This window comes from Hibiscus syriacus, unplaced genomic scaffold (genome assembly GCF_006381635.1).
Source record: "Hibiscus syriacus cultivar Baekdansim isolate YM2019G1 unplaced genomic scaffold, ASM638163v2 tig00112000_pilon, whole genome shotgun sequence".
Taxonomy (NCBI): domain Eukaryota; kingdom Viridiplantae; phylum Streptophyta; class Magnoliopsida; order Malvales; family Malvaceae; genus Hibiscus; species Hibiscus syriacus.
In genome coordinates, this window is record NW_024063235.1 from 1124198 (window position 1) to 1142980 (window position 18783).

General features: G+C 36.9%; 1 protein-coding gene across 1 annotated transcript; it reads left to right on the top strand.

The window, feature by feature from the left end:
• The first annotated feature begins 729 nt into the window (after positions 1 to 729).
• On the top strand, positions 730 to 10622 carry LOC120174139 (RNA helicase aquarius-like). The gene is given in 16 exon segments (XM_039181102.1): positions 730 to 1310; positions 1674 to 1763; positions 2036 to 2098; positions 2351 to 2450; positions 2513 to 2664; positions 2772 to 2920; positions 3160 to 3394; positions 3513 to 3623; positions 5023 to 6081; positions 6164 to 6424; positions 7364 to 7448; positions 7451 to 7548; positions 7672 to 8826; positions 9482 to 9670; positions 9672 to 9833; positions 10042 to 10622. Coding segments are annotated over 16 exon segments (4623 nt in total). The 5' UTR covers positions 730 to 890; the 3' UTR covers positions 10336 to 10622.
• The last annotated feature ends 8161 nt before the right edge of the window (positions 10623 to 18783 follow it).

Below are 18783 nucleotides of genomic sequence, written 5' to 3' on the forward strand. Positions count from 1 at the left end.
TACCTGCACTGCAAAACTATTTCGACGTATGCTCCCGCTTTCCAATTTTATAAACACAAAAATTAATTGAAAATAATTAGTATAATATTTTTTTCAAATAATCATAATAAACAATAAAAAAAAATTATAACAAAATTACCTTATAACGAAAAATCGCACGAATTTCTAAATAAAATATGAGAAGATTGCCAGAATTATTGACTCGTTACGGAATTGTTGTATTAATTTATAAGTTGAGAGGAGAGATGTGAGAAATTAACCGGTGGAGAATGGTATTTATAGCGAGGAAAGTTATACAAAACGCGGTACCTGCCCCCGTATAAAATTATTCAGGAGTAAAGGTATGTCGCGGTACCTGCCCCGCGCTATATAAAATTATTAGGAGTAAATGTATAGCGCGGTACCTAATCCGCGCTATACCCCTATGTGGTGTATAGCGCGCTGCAGGGGCCGCACTATACCCACGTGTCGCCAGCTCACCGTATAGCGCGGTGCAGGGGGCGCGCTATATCCCACGTGACGCCAAATCATCGTATAGCCCCGTACAGGGGGCGCGCTTTACTGCTAAAGATGTTAGATCGAAAAATATAATCTGACCGGTGTTAGATCGATAATATTACCGGTCACCGATGATGTATCGGGAAAATCGCCGATTTATGGGGTGAAACTGAAAACTTGGATCACTCTCTTCTTCCGATGCAACAAAACCCCCCTTCCAGTTTTACATCAAAAACCCTTTTACTCAAATCATGCATTTCAATTTCCGCAAATCCAACGGCTAATCCTCTGCTTCTCTCCGTTTCCAATCGGCTCCATTTTTTCACGGCTCCATTTTTTCACTATCGTTTTAAAATCCCCGCTAAAACCCTAACCCTACCCAACTTCTCCCAATGACCAAGGTTCACGGAACCGGCGTTTACGACTTCAAGCGCCACCGGGTAGCCGAGTACCCGGTCGACTTCGAGGACAAACCGGAAACGAAACCCCCCCACAGTTCATCCCTTCCAAGCTCTATTACTTTATCTGAAATCCAGCGGGACCAGCTGACGAGAATAGCAGCCGCGAATTGGCTCAAAAGCGGTGGCTCAAATCCTGATAAGCTTTTCGACCCTCAGCTGGTTAAGGAGATTTATGAGGCCGAGCTTACTGTGAAGTCTGAAGGGAAGTCTCAGAGGAAAACCGTGCCTTTGCAGAGGGTTATGATATTAGAAGTCAGTCAGTATTTGGAGAACTACTTGTGGCCGAATTTTGATGCTGAGACCGCGACGTATGAGCATGTCATGTCTATGATTTTGATGGTTAATGAGAAGGTAAAGCCCTTCTTTTAGATAAATTACTTATTTTAAATAATTAAGAGTAACTAGATCCGTATTGTTGAATTGCCCTTTGTTTTTTTGCTTTGCTACTTGCAAGCAAATTATATTTTACATTTATTATTTAGTGTCGGTCTGAGAAGAAAGTTAAGAGTATATATTTTGCTGATATTATTTTGATATGGTTATTAGATTAGAATTGGTGTTAGATTTTATTGGTTTACTCGTTTCCTTTGCAATTCTGATTTTCCTTTGGCTTTTATAACTTTATAGGAAGCAAAAATTCAAAAAGCAACATTCAAATGTAGCATGAGATATCTAACGAGTGAGTTTTTGACACATTATCTTTGAATATTGCAGTTTCGAGAGAATGTGGCTGCTTGGACATGCTTTTATGATCGGAAGGATGTGTTTACAGGTTTCCTTGAAAGGGTCCTTCGGCTTAAGGAGGTCTGTGTTGCTATTGCTTTTGCTTAGCACATTGAGAGCTTGTTAAATATCCATAATTAATACATGGCAGTGTCTGGTGGTATAGAAGAACATGACAAAGCTATTTCTTTTTCTTTTCTCTGTTTTTTTTTTACGAATGACATGATCTCTTAAATGTGGTCATATTTTCTTTATTTCTTCAAACAAAAGCGGTAGATTTAGTACTTCAGCATTCTTTGTTCAGAAATGGATGATAAATAGGCTAAATATTTGATAACCTCATTTGGATGCAGGGAAGAGAATTAACCATTGCAGAGAAAACGAATTATCTGGTTTTCATGATCAATGCTTTCCAGGTAATCTTGCACCATAAGTATACATTTTTTAGCGAATGCATTCATATGTTATAAATTGATGCATCTGTCAAATGCTTGCATCTATGGAATGTAACCTCAAACAGTTTAATGGAAGTACTTGATTTGCATACTTTGCCTGAAAACAGTAACATAGTGCTGAGGATAAGCATATTTCATAGTACATGTGTAAAAATAGAAAAGCATTCTTAAGCACTTACTTGTATTGTAACGTTGTAACTGCTGAATGTTCAGAGTTTGGAAGATGAAATCGTCAGGGAAACTGTCCTCAGATTAGCAAGTTTGCGTTCCTGGCACAGTTTGTTTTATGGTCGTTTTCAGGTAAGATTTTATTGTATTAATTGTATTTTTCAAACTCCTTTTCCTGGTGATTATCTTATTTTCGTTTTTCTGTAGATGGAACTTGTCTTAATCCAGATTTGATCAAGAAATGGAAAAGAATGATAAAGAAAGAATCTGATGATGCTATGAAGCTAGGAGTCAATCCTGATCCCTTATCTTCATTGGAAGTAAACTTCTTGAGAAATCTGATAGAAGAGTTTCTTAAGGTACTATGCTGGAATATCAGTTGCTTTGGTTGCCTTTTTTGGTGGTTGGGGTTCTGGTGTTCAATGATTTTGTGGCAGGTTAATTGCTAATTTTTCATGTTGCTCAGGGTCTTGATCACAAGGTTTTTACCCAGAAGCATTCTGTCAGTGAAGATGATGATCTTAGTTTAAAGGAAGTTGATGATGCTTCTATTTTGTACTGTGAAAGGTTTATGGAATTTCTCATTGATCTATTGAGTCAGCTGCCAACAAGGAGGTACCATTTCCCTGCAACTGCATCTTATACTCTTAGCTTTAACTGATTTTTTATCCTTTGTTACTGGCTTTTCATTTGCTTTATTTGGGAAAAGAAGCTGTTGGTGGTTTGTTTATCACAAATGTCTTTTTGTTTCGTGTTGGAACTCCTTGTTCACCTACGTTCTTAGTGTTCTTGTCCCTGTCTCGTGTCGTATTTGTTTTTGTTTCCATATATGATTGTCCTTTTTTGTGGTACAGGTACCTGAGGCCTCTTGTGGCTGATGTAGCTGTTGTTGCCAAATGCCATTTAAGTGCACTTTATAGACATAACAAAGGGAAACTCTTTGCACAACTTGTGGATTTGCTACAGTTCTATGAAAATTTTGAGATAAATGATCATGTTGGCACTCAGTTTACGGATGATGAGGTGCTCCAATCTCATTATGATCGTTTTCAATCCTTCCAGCTGCTGGCTTTTAAGAAAATTCCCAAGGTCTGTCATTGGCAGTTGGTTATCTGCAGATGCTTGTCACTAGCAGATAGTTCTTATCTTTACTGTTCACATTTTCCAGATTTTATCTCTTTCTCTCTTGTTTCTATGGTGTTTGTAGTTGCGAGAACTTGCACTGGCCAACATTGGCTCAATACACAAACGTGCGGATCTCTCAAAGAAATTGTCTGTACTTTCTCCTCAAGAATTGAAGGACTTGGTTTGCTCTAAGGTTTGTAGGTCATAAAATTGTTTTTTATTTTTCCTTTTTCATTATCATATCTTTTGGCATTGAATTTGAAACTAGGATGTTAATAAAATGAATTGTTCGCCTCAAGTACTGTTTTGCTGTCATAGTTTTTGGATTGTGGTTTTAGTTCTCTTGTGAATTCATCTATCACATGTTTCAGTGGTGGCTGAATGAAGTGTATATACTACATTGATTTCTTGGTCTGATCAGCGACGAGGTCCACTCGTTTTTTATTTTGTTTCAATTATTAGTGAGTATAGATTTGGTATTGCTTTCTTATTTTATTTTTGATAGGAATAATAGGCCTCATTAAAAACCTCCCTCTTAGTTAGCTCTTGGAAAGAGTAACTATCGGAAGGAGGAAAAGAGTGCCTTAGTTTATTGAATAGAGAAACTATTACAATAAATTATACCAATACAATTAGGGCATCAGAATAAAACTATAATCTTAAAACACCCTATAAAAATACCCTTACAATCAACCAATCCCATCCTTAGCTAATTTATCTGCTTCCCAATTACATCCCCTAGGAATCCATCGAATAATAATCGCCCTCTCATGAACTAAGGACACAATATCCTCAACAAGTGAACTGAAGAAACTAGGAACATAATTAGGCAGCAGAATCCAGTCTACAGCAGATTTACAGTCACTTTCTAGGATCAATCTTCCCTTTGCCGCCCAATCTGATGATAGGAAAATGTCTAGGCCTTTCTTAATAGCTTTTAGTTCAGTCAACGGAGGAGGGCCTGGACCAATACTAACAGAGAAGGTCGATAGGATAATGCTATTACAATCTCTCAAAATACCTCCAATTCCTCCCTTCATCCCATCAGACTTGACAGCCCCATCAACATTAAATTTGTAAAAATCTATAGGGGGAGGCTGCCAACTTTGTTTCGAACTCCTATGAGTATTCTGGTAACCAAACCTGTCGTATTTGCTTCTTATTCAAGTTTAGGATTTAGTTTTTCAGTGCATATGATATTTCAGTTTTGATTAAGTCTTGGATGGTGATTGAATTTGATGCTTGGAAATATCATGGATATTTTTCTATCTTTTAATTCTTTCTGTCCCTCCTCCCCTTGGTTCTTCCATTTCCCCCCTGATCTCCTCTGTTTCTCCATAATTGCTTCTATTTCTGCTTCCCCTCTTAACTTCTATTATCCTTTTTTGGGGGGTTGCTTCTCCTATCTTTCTTCCCCTGATCAGTCTGGATTATTCTGTTAGTTACATGGCTAAATTTATTTATTCAGCTAGCACCATAACTTGTTTTATTTTTTTGCTTGATTTTAGCTGGTTTCATGTGCACCTACCTGTGAATGAAACTACTATTACTATAACCAATTACCATAATGCATTTACCATTTTTCTTTTCAGCTCAAACTGGTTTCAAAGGATGATCCTTGGTCAGAAAGGGTTGATTTTCTTATTGAGGTGATGATCTCATTTTTTGAGAAGCACCCATCTCAAAAGGAAGCCATAAATGCTCTTCCTCTCTATCCAAATGAGCAGATTATGTGGGATGAAAGTGTTGTGCCGAGTATTAATTACTCTGGTGAAGGTTGTCTAGCTCTTCCTAAGCTGAACCTACAATTCTTAACTCTACATGACTATCTTCTAAGGAATTTCAATCTCTTCCGCTTGGAGTCTACATATGAAATTCGCGAGGACATCCAGGAAGCTATTCCTCACCTTCTTGCCTACATCAATAATGAGGGAGAAACTGCTTTCCGTGGCTGGTCAAGAATGGCTGTGCCAGTAAAAGAATTCAAAATCACTGAGGTCAAGCAGCCAAATATCGGAGAGGTCAAGCCCGCTTCTGTGACTGCAAAGATAACATACAGCATTTCTAGTTATAAATCACACGTAAGATCAGAGTGGGATGCCCTTAAGGAGCATGATGTTTTGTTTTTGCTATCGATTAGCCCCTCATTTAAACCTCTAAGTGCAGAGGAAGAAGCTAAAGCTAGTGTGCCACAGAAGCTTGGCCTGCAGTATGTACGAGGATGTGAAATTATTGAGATTTGTGATGAGGAGGGGGTTCTCATGAATGATTTTAGTGGAAGAACTAAACGTGAGGAGTGGAAGCCACCAAAAGGTGAACTAAGAACTGTTACTGTTGCTTTAGATGCTGCTCAGTATCACATGGATGTCACTGACATTGCTGAAAAAGGCGCTGAAGATGTTTATGGGACATTTAATGTGTTGATGAGGAGGAAACCTAAGGAAAATAACTTCAAAGCAATTTTAGAATCTATTAGAGATCTTATGAATGAATATTGTATTGTTCCTGAGTGGTTGCATAAAATATTTTTGGGCTATGGGCATCCTTCTGCTGCACAATGGACAAATATGCCTGATCTTCTAGAGACGGTGGATTTCAAAGATACTTTTCTTAATGCAGACCATTTGAAAGAGAGCTTTTCACATTATCAGGTTTTGATCAGCGTTTCTACTTTTGCTATTGCAGTTTAATGCTTTCCCGGGAGTACTGAACTTTTTTTGCTCTTTTTTCTAGGTCTGCTTTGTTGATTCAGATGGTAGGGAAAATTTGGATCCAAGACCACCATTCCGTATCAAGCTTCCTCGGTCATTTAAAAGTGACACTCATGCTCTGTTAGGAAATGGAAGATCTGATTCTGGTATCAATGATGCCAATTTGGTAGATGCCTCTGTTGAGAAAGAAAAACTAATTGTTGAAGCATATATCCCTCCTGATCCAGGTCCTTATCCTCAAGATCAACCAAAACAGAACTCTGTTAGATTTACGCCTACTCAGGTATAGGGCTACTCTCTGAGTTTAATAGAAATTTGATTTGTTCTTTCTCTCTCTCTCTCTCTCTCACTTAGGTATAGGGCAACTCTCTTTGAATTTAATGGATCTCCCCGTCTTTTTTCTATACATCATTATCTTAATAATTTAGTAATTGTTAACTTCTGGTCTCTTTTTAAATTACTGATTGTATTCCTTGCTATTTTGTTTTTTGCTTTTAAGAGGGATAATTGGGGCAGGGAGGTTTATATTTCCATTCAATTTGTGTTGATAATTTTTTTAGTCCTAGCAGCACGCAGCATGTATGCTAACACCACATTAGTTATGTAGGGAACCTATATGCTAACACCACATAAGATATCAAAGAGAGTGGAAGTATGATCTGTTTCAGAAAATCAAGTAGATGATGACTACTGCTTTAAGCATGCAAACTGCTCAACATTATATCCTTAGTATATATTAGGATCCTGGAATTCAACTCTTAAGCTTTAGAAAAAGTTGATATTCCACATACTTTGTATTTCTTTTCTCACGTTCTCTGAAGAAGAGCTCTGACTTTTAGTAAAATAGGAAAATTGTTCGGTACTACGCTTGGACAATTGTTTCAATACTCCAGCTTTATGAAAAAATGGAGTAACTGAAAGTTCTTATTATGATGATTTATTGTTTTCAATCTTATTTCTTTCTTTGTGAGTTCCTGTCTGCTCCCTTTCTCTTTTGGAAATAGAATATTTCATAGAAAACTTTTATCTTCCTGCAGTTAAATTTTCATGAACATGTTTATCAAGAAATGCCATTCTGCATGACTAGAAGCAAAGAAATACTCGTTTCTACTTTCTAGAGATCTGGTGCTGATTGGCTAATATTAATTATAAGTTAAAAAGTTTGTAAATGTTCAAGTGGCTTTTGAATAACCACTTCTAATTTTCCTCTTTTTGTGTACAGATTGGAGCAATCATATCAGGTATTCAGCCTGGATTAACTATGGTTGTGGGTCCACCAGGAACAGGGAAGACTGATACGGCAGTGCAATATTGAATGTCCTATATCACAATTGTCCATCCCAGAGAACATTGATAATTACTCATTCTAATCAAGCTTTGAATGACCTTTTTGAGAAAATAATGGAGGTATGGCATTCATTTTTACTGATGGAGTTTCTTCTTTTCTTCCATCCCACATTAAGCTTCTGCTCTGTAAAATTTAGTACATATATTAGCGCAAATTATTTGATCTATGTTATTGTGTTTCAGAGAGATGTGCCTGCTCGCTATCTTCTTCGTCTCGGTCAGGGTGAACAAGAGCTAGCAACCGATCTGGACTTCAGTAGGCAGGGCCGAGTGAATGCAATGCTTGTTCGACGGCTGGAACTGCTTAGTGAGGTGGAGAGGCTTGCAAGATCCCTACAACTTCCCGAAGACGTAGGGTATACCTGTGAAACTTCTGGATATTTTTGGTTGCTCCATGTATATTCACACTGGGAGCAATTCCTTGCTGTGTGTGCGGGTAATGAAGATAAGTCAACATTTGTCCAAGACCACTTCCCTTTCAAAGAGTTCTTCTCCAACACCCCTCAGGCAGTCTTTACTGGCCTATCATTTGAGAATGATATGCGGGCAGCCCACGGGTGCTTTCGTCATCTTAAGACCATGTTCCAAGAGCTTGAAGAGTGCAGGGCATTTGAATTGCTCAAATCCACGGCTGACCGGGCAAATTATCTGATGACCAAGCAGGCAAAGATTGTGGCAATGACATGTACCCATGCAGCCCTAAAGAGAAAAGATTTTCTTCAACTTGGTTTCAAGTATGACAATTTATTGATGGAAGAAAGTGCTCAGATCCTGGAGATTGAAACTTTCATCCCTATGTTACTCCAAAGACAGGAAGATGGTTACGCACGGCTGAAACGCTGCATATTGATTGGTGATCATCACCAGCTGCCCCCTGTTGTGAAAAATATGGCTTTCCAAAAGTACAGCCATATGGATCAAAGTTTGTTTACCAGGTTTGTTCGACTGGGAATTCCTTACATTGAGCTTAATGCTCAGGGTAGAGCCAGGCCAAGTATAGCACAACTTTATAACTGGAGGTACCGGGATTTGGGGGACCTTCCTTCCGTGAAAGAGGAAGCTATCTTCCATAGAGCAAATGCTGGATTTTCCTATGATTACCAATTAGTGGATGTACCTGACTTCCATGGGAGAGGTGAGTCTGCTCCCTCTCCTTGGTTTTATCAAAATGAAGGTGAAGCTGAATATGTTGTCAGTGTCTATATATACATGAGATTGCTTGGCTACCCTGCGAATAAAATTTCCATCTTGACTACTTACAATGGTCAGAAGCTTCTGATTCGTGATGTTATTAACAGACGATGCCTTCCATATGATTTTATCGGTCCACCGAGTAAGGTTAGTTATTGCTGATTTTACCTCTCATTAAGGTGTTCTTTGGATCATTATGTTGCTTATGGTCTACTTTTCTTCGAGTCAGAATGGGGTTCGTTGGGTCGTCTTATTGTTGAAAGTGACTGCTTGAAAGCTTTAGATTGGGTTAAAAACCCCTCAACATGTCCTTCTTGTTAGGGAGATTGGTTTTGTTTAAAGATGTTATGTTACGTTTGATACTAAGAAGCGCTAATTGGGAAGTTGACGAATTGGCAAAAAAAGGGATTGGGTAAGGTGAGTATAAGGGATAGTTGAGGGATGGGTTTTGTCTTTGTAATGGGCTTACTGCTTTATACTGGTTGTAACGTTGGGTATTAAAAACCGTTATTTTAATAAACTTGAGGTATTCTTTTCCTCTTTCCGCTGATTGTTTGTTCACCCTTTTGGGGAGAACGGACAGTTAAGAAGGGGTTTTTTAACGAGACCTATTCTTATCAGGAAAAAAAATGTGGCTTATGGTTATAACTGTAAATTAGCACAGGTATAATTGGTGTTCATGGATATCTATGCCTGCATTCTTGCAAGAGGGTTCCTTCGTGTCTTTTTCTTTCTTCCTCTGTTTTGGTCTCAATATTATTTTCATATGGTGCTCAAATTGCTTATTAATGCCTTTCTAAAGGTTGCCACGGTTGACAAGTTTCAAGGCCAGCAAAATGATTTCATTTTGCTTTCTCTTGTTCGTACTCGCTTTGTCGGTCACCTTCGTGATGTTAGAAGATTGGTGGTTGCCATGTCTCGTGCCCGCCTTGGCTTGTATGTGTTCTGTCGCCGTTCTTTGTTTGAACAGTGTTATGAACTCCAGCCTACTTTTTCAGCGTCTGCTTCAAAGACCTGATCATCTCGCTCTAGATTTGAACGAGGGCACATCATTCACCGAACGCCATGTTGATGACATTGGGCATCCCTATGTTGTCAGTGGTGTTGAGGAGATGGCCAACATAGTTTTCGAGAGAATAAATCAATTGCAACAGGCAAGTTCCTTTGTCGATATATTGAATCCTTTATTTTCATATTTGATTTTTAGTGTTTTCAATTCTCTTTTTATGGCATGCAACCACGACGAGAGGTGGGAGTCCTAGGGTCTGGTAATTACCAAAATGTGCAACTTTCTATCCCGGTGGTGTCTTTCATAAATTCCAAACACCCTGTTAGATTTTCACATTCTTTTTAACTCTCCAGGCGAGAACCATGTATCAGTACATGGCTTATTCCGAACAATTCACAGGAACATCCGAGGAGCAAAACAGTGAGCGTGATCCAATATCCTCAAATCATGCAATGGAAGTTGATGACACAGCGGTAGCTGAAAATGGTGTAACTGATAACAATGTGCATGAAAACAATGGACAGGAAGCTAAAGAAGATGCAGATGGTCTTGCAAATGGTCAAGATGGGGTGCTACCATCAGAAGACGATCCAAATACAGAAAATGACACCCAAGATCGTACAGATGATGAAAATATGGTGCCCTAGATAAAGGCAGCCAACATGCATTGGAACAAAATGCTTTTATCTTAACCATTGGGCACCGCAACCGAGCCTTCGGCCGGAGCTGTTCGAGCTATCGTTACTTTGTTTTTTTTTAAATTAGGGGTTACATGTTGAAAGGGAGAGGGTTCTAAATCCTTGTATTCTATGTTGATTTCAGCTTCTAGGATGTAGCTGACAATGCAATGGTTTTTTCTTCTTCTCAGGATAATGTGTTTGAGGATAATATTTAATACTAATCTAGATATGCATTTGAGACAAACAATTAACAAAGATTGAGAATTCAACTGTGTTAATCAAGCTAACTTAGAAAATAGGTGACAAAGTGAAGCTGGACTTGGAAGATCACTAGTTTAAATATCTAAGCTTTAGATGGTTTGAATCTGAAAATGAAGATTAAAAGGTTTAACAAAACTTTAAATTCTTGAGAAATCAGGTCCAAGTAAAAATTATTTTTTAACTATCACTTTTTTTTTATAAAAAAATCATACTTCCTTTTCTAAATTGTATATTTGTTGAGTAATCAAAAGGATGAAATAGTTAAGAGGTGGTAAATTGACAAATAAAAATTTGGTGGAAGCTTAAGAGATTGAAAATTGAACATGAGAATTTTAGAGTGGTTCGACTTTCTAAATCAAAATATACATTACTACCTTAGCTATCTGTATCAACCTTTGAGGATAAGGTGTAACTTTACAACTCTCTCAAGAATTATATCTCAAATTCTTGAAAAACTCTCAAAGAGAAAATTACAAATTTACAAACTTAGAAAACCTCACTAGGAATGTGTTTGCACAATTCAAAAACAAATAAGAACACTTGAGAAATAAAAACAAATGAGTACAAAAGTGTTTTATGAAAGCAAAAGAAATATTGAAGAACGTTGACTTTAATTTTGACTCAATGTGATTGCTTTGTCTTTCTCTTTGATCTCTTATGAGTTGAAATCTTATTTTTATACATTTTATTCAATTCTAGCCGTTTTTGATTATTGTGGGAGTTAATAGAGTTGTTTGGAAGAAATTTCCCGCGTTAAATATTGCCTAGACGTTTAGAGTATTGGTACTCGTACTTAGAGTATCGATACTGCCTGCATTAAATACAAAATTATAGCCGTTGGGGAACGAAAGTATCAATACTCATGAAGAAGTATCGATACTGATATTGATACTCAGAGGAGTATCAATACTAAAATGGTATATTCGAATTTGCAATTGTCAAAATCATAGAGAGAGTATTAGTACTCTCATTTCGAGTATTGATACTTATGTAAGAAGTATAATTATTACATTTTGGAGTATCAGTACTTATTCACAAATTTAGCCTATTTGTATCGATACTGATATCGGTACCACATGAACAAAATCGGCACTGTTCTTGCAGAATATGTATTGATGAGTTAAAAATTAGTTTTTAACTCTATTGAAATCCAAAACCTTTTGTAAAAATGTTTGAAAATTATTTCCAATATATGGCTTGAATTTCCAATGGAGTAAGGAGTGAAAAATAGAGTTTTTGACCTTAAAAATAATTTATATATTCGAACGATTGAATCAAATATAATCTCAAAAATCAAAATCGAAAATAATCTTAAAATTTATTTAAAAATATTAATTTTTGGTATATCAAAATATCAAAGCATAGTTCAACAATCTCCCCCTTTTTGGTATAACAAAACCCTTGAAAAAATTTTAAGATTTCCTTGAAAATAAATACTCCTCCTTACCCAAACATTTCTCCATATTTTTGTTAAATCAAAAAGGTAAAAAGATAAAATTTGCCAAAAAGGTTAGTCAACATAAATGGTATTCTTAAGCAATAATCATGGTCATAATTAAGAAATAAGCATGTCTCGAATATCAAATATCATAAAATCATAATAATCATCCAAATAGCATAAATATCCATATAAAAACATCCAAGTGCACAAAATATCCAAATCCAAAGTACCAAATGATGAAGAAACAATATCCTAACACAAAAAATAAAAATATTCAACAATATCTAAATGCAAGACCAAATATGAGCAAATAACAAGCATTCAATTATAGAAAAGAGATCAAGCATTCGACGGAGGAGGATTACGACCCAAAGATGGAACGCGGAAGGAAGTGAAGTCGTGAGAGTGAGCGTGGACTCTATCCGTAACCATGTCAAATCTAGCAAGTAAATCATATCGGGAGTCCCCATGCATTGCCTCTAAAGACAATTGTCGAGCAGCAATATGAGTCCCTAAAGTAGAGAAATGAGACTCCATGGTAGAAAACCTCAAGTCCATTGTCTCCATAAATGTCTAGAAGTAAGGAGGCATCGCACCAGCATCCTCATTTCCAACTCGAGGAGGGTCGTCAGGAACACGATTCAAGAGATCGTCGGTGTCGTACATCACATTGTCATCCTGAAGCTGAGCTACTCCAGAAGAAAAACCAACTTCTTGCTTTCATTTTCTTTACCAAGTCGTGCCAATTAGCTTACATACTGATTTGTGAAGAGATTTAAGATCTATGAAAATGGACAAGGGTACAACGAGATTTTAATCAACATTGATATAGACTTTGATGAAGAAATGACAAAGAAGACATCCATAGTCAAGGGTATCATATTTTTTAGAGGTGAATTTGTTTATGGTGTTAACAAGCTCAACGAAGACAAATTTGGGGAAATTAATTTGTTTGTTGTTTTGAAAGTAATAGATCCACTAAATTTCTATGGTACGAAGGGAAGAGAATTTTCCTTCGGATGGTCGAAACCACTAAGAGATAATGAGATGCAAGAATCCTTCATGAATATCTAAGAGGCTAGCACTCTTACCGATCTCATATAGGGAATCTACATGATCATTCTCATTATCTATTCCTTTGAGCTCTAAGCATAAGTCATTGGGTGTGGAAGCAACATCGATCTGAATGTATCACCCCATAAGATAGGAGCAAATACTAACAGTGGAACTTTGGGTTTTACCATGAACACACACAAAATTGGAATAAAAAGTTTGAACAAGTTGTTGATAGACAACGAGTTTGATCTTAAAGGTTTTGTCTAGCTTATTTGAGAATCAGAAGGTATTTGAAGTTAAGCTTGGTCATGGCAGATAGATAGGACATACACTCAAGTAATGTCTCAAAGGTTTATGAGTACCTGTGCCAAAGGTTTTTTCGACCAGGTTCATTGAAGTAGAAGTTTTGAATAATGAGTTCATTTGGATTTTGAATGGGTTAGGAATAGGATTGGGAGGTAGATTTTGAGGAGGAGGGACTCAAAGAGAAGGATGGGCTCGAGAAGTACGAGGATTGTAACACCCCAAATTCTTGGTTAGTAGTTTCAGGTTTACCCGAGAGGCATGTGGGCCTCATGGATTTCATAAATTAAGTCATTGCACCTAATTGGGTTTGGACTTGAGCCCAATTACCCATAAAAAAAGGAGAATTATGAAATTTTTAAAGACGAGGAATGACCTTTAGTGCAATTTTCCCATTTTAGAAAGACGGAGACTTTTTATCTCTTATCGTTATTTTGCTTTATTCTCCTTTTCTCTTCCTCATCTCCAAAGGTGATAGTTAAATGTTAGCCTTTCACACATTTCCAGAGCTTCAAATTTGTTCTTAACCTTTTCAACAACATCGTTTTAATGAATCAAGCCTTTGGTTTTATAGTTGAAAGAGAAAAGTGGGGTTTTTCGTCTAAATCACCAAGAGAAGTTGTGTGGCCAAGCAAGGGGTTTCATTTCGGGATTCAAACATCAAGTAGTGTATTTCTAATCCTTTGGAGTATTAAGCTTTCATAAATTTAGAGATTTTGCTAAGATATGGTTATTGAAGCATTTTTGTGTTTACTTTTAAATTCTCAAGTAAATCATGTTTTAGGTGTTAATAATGCATTTTTATGATACCTTAAGACCCTAAACAACCAACTAAAGCTTCATAATAAGTTTACAAACCAAACTAAGTCATTTGGGATAATTTTTGACTGATTTCTTGAGCCTAAATAAACTATTTTAGGGTTCGAGTATCGATACTGGTTAAATTGGGGCTAAAATTAGGGATTTCAGAAGGAAGTATCGATACTGCCACGGTGAGTATCGATACTGCAGGGGTAACAATATCGATATTGAGGCCCTTTTTTCGTAACAGAATGCATTTTTGGTATCGATACTCATAGGGGTATCGAAACTTGATCCTAGGCTATCGATACTGCAAGTAGAGTATCGATACTACTCACTTTGGATGGTTAGATTTGACCCGTTTTGTAACACCCTACATGATACGACACACAGTCGACCGATTTAAAGTGTCACACGGAACCAATGAAGTTGCTAACCAACTTTAAATTTACTTTCTCATGCTTTAAAATGACCATAAAATAAACTAAAATATAATAAAAATCTTTTCACTGAAGAGCTCCAAAATAAAATATTTACATTTCAAAAATATTACAAACCAACTTGACTGAATCTACGACTCAACTAGACAATAATGTTTACAAATATATATGCCCAATAAAAATACTGAGACATACATCTGATCTGCACTGGATTGGTCTAGACCTTGGTCTTTCTATTGCTTCCCAACTACTTGATCTACTAACCTACCCATGAAAACATTCGAAGGCTGAGCTAACTAGCTCAGCGCCACACTAACAGCTAAAACATACTAACTGTAATTCACTGAAAGGCTTAAACATTCAAGTCTAATGCTTTTCCATCTGATATACAAATCTGTTATGTACTAATATAGTGAGTATACTTGTATACTCACTCTCCACTCTATGGTAGACATCATGGTACATACGAGGATTCTGCATCTCGGAGCTCACACACCCCTTTAGTCTGCCGAGAATGTGACCCCCAAAATCTATACATCGAACACCACACTCTCGACTAGCCCACTCCTTGAGTAATTGACCTTGCGCCTAAACTAGTCATCGTAAAGTTCCTCGAGTGTTCTGGTCGTTTTCCTGAGCATTCTCACTTGTTTCTACGTTTGAATTGAACTTTCTTATCATTCTCACTTGTAGTCATATTTGATCATAAAAATAAGTGTTGGGGGTACATCGAGTCTAATTCCCTTAAAAATTGACATGTCCCCCCCAAAATAGACTGAAAGTATTGATACTATCCCAAGAGCATCGATACTCCTGTAAAATTTTCGATACTTTATATAAGTATCGATACTTTTAAACATTATGTTTTGCCTAGTTTCGAAACTTTTTGGGAGTTTCAAAACTATGACCCAAAGTTTCTATACTCTTGAAAGAGTATCGATACACTTGCCCAGAAACTCACAAATTTGCCCAAAACGAAGAACAAGTATTGATATTATCCTTATAGTATCGATACTCTACTTGTAGAAGTCATAAAAAAAAGTATGAAAAACTCTATTTCTCAACCCCAAAGATCTTAGTGAGGTCCCCAAACATGGTTAAAGTTTTATTTGATCAACATGGTTCATAATAAAGGCTTATTAACATGCTTATAACATCAAAAGAACAATCTACCATGAAAATTTCTACACATACTTTAAACGTAATTTTATAACACATCTTAACTTTCCATGATCTACACTTGGTATGAGAAAGCTATAAGTGTGTTACCTTATTGCCTTGGCTGCTAAAACACCTCTTGAATCAATAGGAGCCACCCTACCTTCAAGAAAAACCCATTTTGAAATCAAAATCTAAAACTCACAAAATGAAGCTTGAAACAAAGCTTGAAGGATGGAGAGAAACATTCTCACCTTAGCTTAGTAACCTCACACTTAGAACTCTTAATATCTCAACTTGGAAGAAAGAAGAAAAAAAGGAATTACGGAAGAAAGAAGAGAAGTATTTGGTGAGGATGTAATGGGGGTGGTTCATGTATAAGATATATTAAGGAATGAGTTTTCAGATTTTAGTTTAACTATGGGAAAACTATATTATTAGTCCCCCAACTTCTAAATCATAAAATTCTTATCACTTAACCACAATTTCCTTGGGCCTTAACTCAATACCACTAACACTAAACTTGGTTCAACTAATTTATAAAGTCTTTTGGGCTCAACTTTGGGTCTTGGGTTAACCCGAACTACGAACCCAAGTTTCAGGGTGTTACAACCCTCATCTCCTAATAGGAAATTTCATCCCTGAAATTTTGACAAGACATCTACTACCAATCTCAATTGTTAAGAATTATATTCTAAGGGTTGAACTCTGGATCAACTATAACGGGTACTAGAATAGGAATAGGGTAAGCTTACATGAGATCTCATCAACTGCAATATCCTCTTCACTAGCTCTAATGGAAAACTAACGGGTTGTAACTCTGGGCTCCCCAGTAGCTCTGGGCTAAACGACACCTCTACCAGTCTGACCAGAATAACTCCCTCCTCTCTAAAACCCTCTGCCTCTCAGAACTGATGGAGCGGACTGCTGGGTCAATGCTGGAGCTACATTATGAGTCTTTGAGCAATCTCGGTGAAAATGATCCAGAGGCCCACAACGGTAACAACCTCTGGATCCAAATTTGCAAACTCTTGAGTGCTTTCTACTACAGATAGAATAAATGGGCTGAGAAAGCGTTATCAACAATCCTCCAGTACTAGCTACTGGTGCGGTAAACAATGTTCTTATGTGCTAACTAGTCCTACTATTTCCTCTACTCGTATTCTGAGTTAGTCAGCTAAACTAACCTGTCGGGGCTCTCTCTGACTCTTGAGATCTTCTCAACTTCTTGGATGGTTAGGATAGTTCTGTTGACTCGACCACCTCTCAACGCTGACTTGAAGTGGCAGATTCTTTTGTCACTCTCCTCATCACAACTCTCTCTACCACTTTTTCCTGACGAACTAACTTAACAAAAACCCTTGGTGGATTTATAACTAAATGAGTGAGAATATCTAGTCGGAGACCCTTTCTGAACTTTCTGTAGTTCTAAGGAAACCAAATCTGGGGCATATATACTCAACTGGGGAAATTCTACTTCATTCTCAAACACTGATTTGTTCCCTTGAACCAACTGAGCAAACTAATCTCACATCGCATCCATATGGGCCTCCCGAAATACTTTTGATGGAACTCCTCTAAGAACCAATCCCAAGTAGGTCGTTCAAGATCTATCGATATCTCCACTATCTCCTACTACTCTATTGCGTCGTTTTTCAGCAGGAATATGACACATTCCAACATTTCTTCGGGAGTGAGATGCAGCTGACGAAGAGTCCTCAGGGTTTCTCTTAACCATTAGTTGGCTACTATGGGTTCATCATCCCCTGACCCAAAGAACTCGATGGTCCGATACCTCTGGAACCTCTCTACTGAGGTTTTTTGAGGTGCTACTACTGGAGGGACTGACTGGGCTGGCTAAATAGGCGTCCAAGGGAGGACTCTAGATATACACTCCAAGGTTGAAGTCATATTTCTAAAGAAGTTTTCCTCATCTACCCCTGCACCATCGGGCTCTTCAAACTCTGTGTCTGGGATGAACTCATCTCCCATATCACCTGATAAGGAAACTCTACTCTTATCTTTACCCTCTCTACTTAGGTCTGAGCTGCTATTCATATCTAAGATTATCAAATTAAGAGAAAACGAGTAATTACTACAACTATTGTAGATACAAAAGTACAACTTAACTCTGTAGGGTATGTATACTCATAAACTCTTTACTGACATTGATCGACATTGACCTACAGGTCCTAGGAACGTCAATCATGATGCTTTGATACCACTAAATGTAACACCCTACATCTGTACAACACACAGTCGACCGATTTACGGAACCACTGAAGTGGTAACCAACTTTAAACTTACTTTCTCATGCTTTAAAACAACCATAAAATAAACTGAAATATAATAAAAATCTTTTCACTGAGGAGCTCCAAAATAAAATATTTACACTTCAAAAATTATTGTCGAAATGATTTATTTAAAAAAACAAATTTAATTTTTAATTAATTAAGTGCAATTTAAATAATCTCATCTCGATTAATTTGGTGTTTCCTTTTTAAAGTTAAAAAAACGGTTCGAGGAGTCTCCACCAATATTTGATTAAGGTGTGATTGAGCACCCAAAATGTTGTCATTTTAATAAAATTTAATTTTAAAATTATTAAAAGAACATTTTAAGGTCTGCATACCGAAAATTGAGTTCGGGAGTCGATTACGCGTGGGGAAAGATTAGCACCCGTACAACGCCCTAAATCAATACCTAGTTGTTCATTAGTTATCTTTGTAATGAGTCTTACAAGTTTGAATTTAATTTAACTTAATATCCCTTCAAACAATATTTTTTTAGTTTCAGGACAAAAATGTCGATATTTAATTATTTCCTATCGAGAAGAAAATACCTCTAATTTCTTAAAGCACTCAATTGTCACTCAAATCGAAATAAAGAAATATTACTATTTCAATCTAAAATTCATTATTAATTTAAATGCATGAATGATAATAAAATAAAAAA